General features: G+C 40.3%; 1 gene segment (V, D, J or C); it reads left to right on the top strand.

Moving 5' to 3' along the window:
* The first annotated feature begins 4,369 nt into the window (after positions 1-4,369).
* The window catches only part of LOC105503813, a 908,479-nt gene continuing 905,894 nt past the window's right edge, over positions 4,370-6,954 (top strand). The window contains 2 exon segments of the C gene segment in view: positions 4,370-4,512; positions 4,816-5,090. Coding sequence covers positions 4,437-4,512; positions 4,816-5,090 — 351 coding nt within the window.

The following is a 6,954-nucleotide window of genomic DNA, read 5'->3' as shown; positions in this document are numbered from 1 at the left end:
AGGCCACATTTGTGTATCGTCTTGTCCCTCTCCCTTATCTTCCAGATTTGTGTCATTTTATTTTAGGTCTGTTCCTCTTTTTTAGCTTTTGAAACTTAGGATATTTAAGATAAGGAAAGTTAAATACAATTTTAGTATATCTACTCTGGCTAATTAGATAACCAAAATATTCTAAAATTTCCCAAGTTTTAGACTGTATTGGATATTCTCCAACTGGATAGGTCAGAATTTAAATAATCAAAACACGTGAAAATAACAAAAAGTTAAAGTTCAATATAAAAAGCATCTGAAAATAAGAGCCCAGTGACATCAGAGAATAAACAGCATATTTTTACAAAGCAATTATCCTGGAAACTCTAGGAAGAGACTTTGGGAATGGGGTGAAAGAGTAGCACTGAGAAGGTAAGAACAGGGAGGGTCAAGAACACCTTCAAGGGACCTCTATGGCATTATGGGATCACAGGATAAGCTGCTTTCTATGCCCCTACCCTGCCGCAAATCAAGCTAGTTTGATGTGAACACATTTCTTGCCATGTATTTAGAGAGGCGCCGAGGAGGACAAGCCTTTTGAAACTTTAGATTTCTACAGTGACCTTTGGGATCTGGACTACTATGCAACGGTTATGAAATCTTGAAGATGAGGAGTGAAGGCTGGTCCAGCATTGCGTTGGACACATTAGGATCAAAGGACTCCTGTTTACCCCTGTGACAAGACTCAACCCACATCTGCTTCCAAAAAGAAGTTTCACCTTCTGTCATCCTTCATTCAGAGTTAGACATCCTGGTAGAGCTAGGGCAGAGTAGAGGAAACAGATAGAATTTGAGGTGGCCTAGATATATTTTATCGAATTCACAAGAGGACATTCTTTTCTATCACCAGAGGTTAAAAAAAGAGCTTGCTTTAGAAAAAGTACTTCGTGCCCTCTTCATTGGAGAAGGGAAAGGCTATGAATCCAGCCTTTCTTTGTGTTTGCACAATCACTGAAGAATGCTCTTTATAACCCCTATGACTTTATTGCTGCCCAACTCTGCCTTTTATCACTGCCCTAATAAAAGGAGAACATGAAAAGAAAATAGTGTTGTAATTTTTTTTTGAGTCGTTTTCTCAACACAAAAAGTTTCCCCAAATTGGAAAAGAAGGAACTTAATTCTAGCAGTTTGGGAAGGAGTTGAGGAAACAGATGGAGAAAGGAGATGGATTAAATTAACACTCGGACAAAATAACGGAAAGTCTTAAAGTTCCAAAATTAGTCTGCAGCCTTGTTTTGAACATAGATGGTGTCAGGGCTGCTTTTTCCATTCTTTTAGACTCACATGTACAGAGCTGCACAATTGTGGAGGAGGCTGGCTGTCCTTGAGTGCAACGGTCCAGCGGATGGAGAGATGGTTTTCAGAGATTCAGTCTAGCCTACTATGAAGGGCTCCCACACCTGTTTTGGAAAGGCTTTATAATTTTTTTTAGGGGTTTGACCCAGCAAATAAGTGTTCAGAATCTGTCAGAGCACCTGCCTTTTGGGGTCCGTGGACAAGTGTGACTTCTGTATATATTCAGTTATATTTTATATCAGTTTCCATCAGCTGTTGCTTTTTTGGATTAAAAGAAAAAAAGACACTGCCAAGAGATTTGAAGAAAAATTCTATCCTCGAGGGAATCTCTACTCTGGAATATGTCCCTAATGAGATCTTTCCTCCCCAAATCCTCATTATTTTGTTTTGAGAGAGAGCTGGAAATGTTTCTAGTAGGATCCCTGGAAAGGGAACTGTGGGGAATAACCTCGTTTGCATGTTATTTGGATGACCTCTAATTTCTTTTTTTCTTTTTTTTTTTTTTTTTTTTGAGACGGAGTCTCACTCTGTCGCCCGGGCTGGAGTGCAGTGGCCGGATCTCAGCTCACTGCAAGCTCCGCCTCCCGGGTTTTTACGCCATTCTCCTGTCTCAGCCTCCTGAGTAGCTGGGACTACAGGCGCCCACCACCTCGCCCAGCTAGTTTTTTTTGTATTTTTTAGTAGAGACGCGGTTTCACTGCGTTAGCCAGGATGGTCTGGATCTCCTGACCTCGTGATCCGCCCGTCCGGCCTCCCAAAGTGCTGGGATTACAGGCTTGAGCCACCGCGCCCGGCCATGGATGACCTCTAATTTCTTAGGGGTGTTATAAAGTCCCAACTGATCCCCTTCCCTCCCCATATACTCATCAGGATTCCACCATCATATTCAGGTTTCTGTTCAGGCATCACCTAATCAGAGAGATTTCTGTTGACTCTCTCCTTTCCCTTTCCCATTTTATTTTTCTCTCAGCACTTGCCAGCATTTGACATACTGTATTTACTTGTTTGTTTCCTGCTTGTCTCCCTTCACTAGAATATGGGCTTTGCTTAGCTTTCAATCTCCAGCTCTATTAGCACAGTGCCTGGCATGTAATAATTTCTCAATGTGTACTTCTGAAAAAACTAATAGTCGAAACTGCCACACATGTTAAATGCTGTGGGCAGCAAAAAAAAGCTGTGGTTTCAAATATAAATCTAATGTTTAAAATTTTACCTGGAGTAGATCTGACGTCAAATTGATCCTCAATTGACCTGCACATACCAGGGCAAGTAGCTTTGGAAATCCATTTATTCATTTTTCATATTTAATGTTGGGCAGGGCACCGTGGCTCATGCCTGTAATCCCAACAATTTGGGAGGCCGAGGCAGGAGGATCGCTTGAGGCCAGGAGTTCAAGACCAGCCTGCACAACATAGCGAGACCTCATCTCACAATAAAATACAAAAAATTAGCTGGTGGCCTGTATTCCTAGCTGCTTGAGAGGTAGAGGCAGAAGGATTGCTTGAGCTCAGAAGGTTGAGGCTGCAGTAAGTCATGAACCTGCCACTGCACTCCAGCATGGGTGACTGAGAGAGACCCTGTCTCAAAAAAACAAAACAAAACAAAAATTCATGTTAATCTAGATAACACTGGGAAATTGACTATAAATGAAGATATGAAGCCTCCAGTGTGATAAAAGCTTCAAGAGTTTCAAGAACTTCCCTTGTAAAATGATGGAGCTGGACAAAGACTGGATGATTTCTAAGTTTCTTTTTAATTCTAAAGTGAGAAAACTTTAGGCGTGTGTGTGTGTGTGTGTGTGTGTGTGTGTGTGTGTGTGTGAAGTTGCACTGCTACATTTCACCACAAGATGACAGTATCATCTTTATTGAAACAAAGTATGGTTGCTATATGGAGTAAATAGAAATAAATCCAGAGAGATCATGAGGGATATAAATTACTTTGGTAAAGATATTATATGTGAGGCATTCATTAGTTTGGGAAAACTATGTATCAAAAAGAGTTAACTTCCTTTTGTAACACATGGGAAATAGTTTGAAATATAGGTTTCTTTCTTCCTCCCTCTTTTCCTTCCTGTTTTACACCTAGTCTTCCTCCTTCCTTTATTATTCCTTCTTCCACATTCTCAGTTTATTATGTAACAAATTCCAAGTCAAACGAAACAGAGATATATAAGAAAAAATTAACATTTTCACCATTTTCTTTTAATTTCACTCCTCTGAGTAACTGATTTTTTTTTTTTTCAGACGGGGTTTCGCTCTTGTCACCCAGGCTGGAGTACAATGGTGTGATCTCAGCTCACTGCAACCTCTGCCTCCCAGGTTCAAGTGATTCTCCTGCCTCAGCCTCCCGAGTAGCTGGGATTACAGGCATGTGCCACCGTGCCCGGCTAATTTTGTTTTCTTAAAAGACATGGGGTTTCACCATGTTGGTCAGGCTGGTCTCAAACTCCTGACCTTAGGTGATCCACCTGCCTCAGCTTCCCAAAATGTTGGGATTACAAACATAAGCCACCATGCCCGGCAGTGTCTAATGTTAATAGCTTTTTTCTCATTTCTTCCTATATGTTCCTATATATACATGCACATACAGACACACAAATTATGTTTCTTTTGAACTTTAATATCTGATCATCTGTTGGGGAATAAATTTAGATGGTTGAAAACTCTGTCTCTCCCTTATTGTCACAAACACCACCACCACTACCACCAACACACACAGACACACACACATACACACACCACCTCTAATTGCACCCTTATTTCCATTTTTTCCCATCTTGAGAAGAGAAACACTTATGGGAAAATTGAATACTTGGCCTTATGTTATTCCCATTTGCCTTCTTTGTTCTTTATACATTATGCTTTTTCAACTTTACCAGAACCACTTGGATTAAAACTTGTGTGTGTGTAGGAAATGTTCATGTGAAGACACTTCTGTAGTAAGAGAACCTATAACTGCTCCTGTAGAAGAAAGCTGAGAGTCATCCCTTCAAGAAAGGGGCTCCTCCCCTTGTAATTCTACTGGGTTTTGCATCCAGACTGAGCTTCCTTCCCTCACCCACATGAAGTGTCTACCTTCTGCAGACTCCAGTGGCTCAGGAACCGGGGATGCAGTGCCAGGCTCGTGGTGTCCTGCAGCAGATGTGGGGAGCTTTCCTTCTTTATGTCTCCATGAAGATGGGAGGTAAGTCTCAATCTAATAGCAAATGCTGCTGGGAGTTTTCAAAACAATTTTCTTTCAGCTAAACGATTGCCATTTCTGACACTTGTAACAAAAGAGTATTTCTTAATAGATATTTTCTTTATGTGGTGCTAATTGTTATTGGATATCAGATAATAACTACTGCTGCTGCTACTTTGCTGCCATTTATTCCTAAGAATCTCCCCTTAATGGCAGTTGTTTTGTGACCACATGGATACATCATTTTTAATAATAATGAGGCCTCCAGGAGCCCTGCCCTAGTAACAGTCATGTGTCTTGTCTTAGGCACTACAGGACAAAACATTGACCAGCCCACTGAGATGACAGCTATGGAAGGAGCCATTGTCCAGATCAACTGCACGTACCAGACATCTGGGTTCAACGGGCTGTCCTGGTACCAGCAACATGATGGCGAAGCACCCACATTTCTCTCTTACAATGTTCTGGATGGTTTGGAGGAGAAAGGTCGTTTTTCTTCATTCCTTAGTAACTCGAAAGGGTACAGTTACCTCCTTTTGAAGGAACTCCAGATGAAAGACTCTGCCTCTTACCTCTGTGCTGTGAGAGACACGGTGACTATGAGGTCTCTTCAGCTGCAACAAAATTCAAAAGGCAACCACAGCAGCAAGAAGTTATATTTCCTGAGTGTGTGCCTGCTGTAAGTTAAGACTGAGGACTTTGGAACCAGACTGCGTTGATCTGAGTTTGCTACTTTCTAGTTGGGTTGTCTTAATTAAGTCAGTCACTATTTTTTTTTCCTTTGGTTTATTTCTTTATCTATAAAGTGAGAATAATAAGAGTATCTACCTCACAAGGCTGTTGTGAGTTATGACTCTCTATCTATATCATCTATATCTATATCTATAGTTATATCTAGTGTTACTCAGAGAAGTAGTGGCACACAGTAAGATCTATTTAAGTTTAGTTATTTCAGTTCCAGTCTTGAATTTTCACTAAGTATTATGTGGTAAGATCCCTGGAACTGGAACTCAGTATTTCTCTACCCTTGGTTTGTGGAAGGTGAAATCCTGACCACTATTTGTATCTTGTGGGTCTAAAGCTATTAGATGGAGTTTGTCGTTCGTTGGGGTGGATTGTTGCTCTGGAAGGATCCCTGTGGTGATACTCATTTCCTTTGCGGGGACTCTGAACTTTGGAAATCCAAATGCAAATGCTTCAGAGTGAGATGTTAAGTATGCTGATTAATTATGAAAGGCTCTCTTCATTATGTGCATCCTCGATAAATAAATATAATCTTAACGTATTTCGGAGGTTTATAACTCAGGCTAGAAGTGAAGTTTAGGGGCTTTAGACTTGGGGAGCATGAACATAATGAGGGGAGTCTGTAGAAGATGGGAAAGAAGAATGAACATAAGCAATTTGGTAGCAAATCTGGGTGAGGCAGGAGAGCCAGTAGGAGATTCCCATGAAAAGATGTAGTCAGTAGGCATTAAGTACAATAAAAATTTACAGTAAATGTGAAGATTTTCCTTTCCTGCTTTATAATTCCCTTATGTTCTCTTCAAATCTTTTAATGAAGTCTGTTAAATGCTACAACTTGCAGTCAGCTAGGTTTAGAGAGTACATCACTGTGTGTGGCTACCTCCACATGAGAGGTAGCTCAGCGAGCGGAAGCTGATCAGAGAGCGGAAGCTCAGATTGCAGGTTAGTGGGACATCAAAAGTGAGGGCCGCTCCAAGTTAACATAGTTATATGGTCAGTCATATGCTACATATTTTTTTTTAGAGTCAAGGATTAAACCAAATTCTCTTTGGGTGAGGTAGGAGTGCTTTTTCATTCTAATTTATAAAATGAACATTTGAGGTGGAATTTGAACAGACATAGTCATACTGGAAAGTAATCTTGACAACATGAATCCAGGCCACTGAAATGCTCATGTTCCTTTTGTCTAACAATTCATTTTTTTGAGCTCTCATTTAAATAAACGCAGGCGAGAAATGAGGCTTTGATTTTTCCAGTTTACAAGGAAACCAAAGAAGCCATAGAAATGATATTTAAGGACTTTGGACTTGGTGAGTATGAATTGTTCATATAGTTATCAATTAGGGAAAACAATATTATGCAAATGATATTGTGAATGCTATGATCAATGGAATATTTTAAAGTTGCATTAGTTTCTATTCCTGCATAACAAATTACCACAATACCCATATATTAGCTTGTGGTTCTATAGGTCATAAGTCCAAGCAAGTTCAGCTGAGTTCTATGCTTAGGACATAACCACAGTAAAGTCGAGGCATTGGCTGGGTGAGTGCTCAAGTTCTCACCCAGAGTTCAGAGTTCAGAGTCCTCTTCCAAGTTAATTCTTTAAGTTTTTTTCTAATATGTATATATATATGACTGTGTCTTGCTCTATTGCCCAGGCTGGAGTGCAGCAGTGTGATCTTGGCTCATTGCAAGCTC

The sequence above is a fragment of the Colobus angolensis genome, unplaced genomic scaffold (assembly GCF_000951035.1).
Source record: "Colobus angolensis palliatus isolate OR3802 unplaced genomic scaffold, Cang.pa_1.0 Scaffold88, whole genome shotgun sequence".
NCBI classification, from domain to species: Eukaryota; Metazoa; Chordata; class Mammalia; order Primates; family Cercopithecidae; genus Colobus; species Colobus angolensis.
The sequence above is the reverse complement of the archived record's forward strand: the minus strand, read 5'-3'. Positions and strand labels throughout refer to the sequence as shown.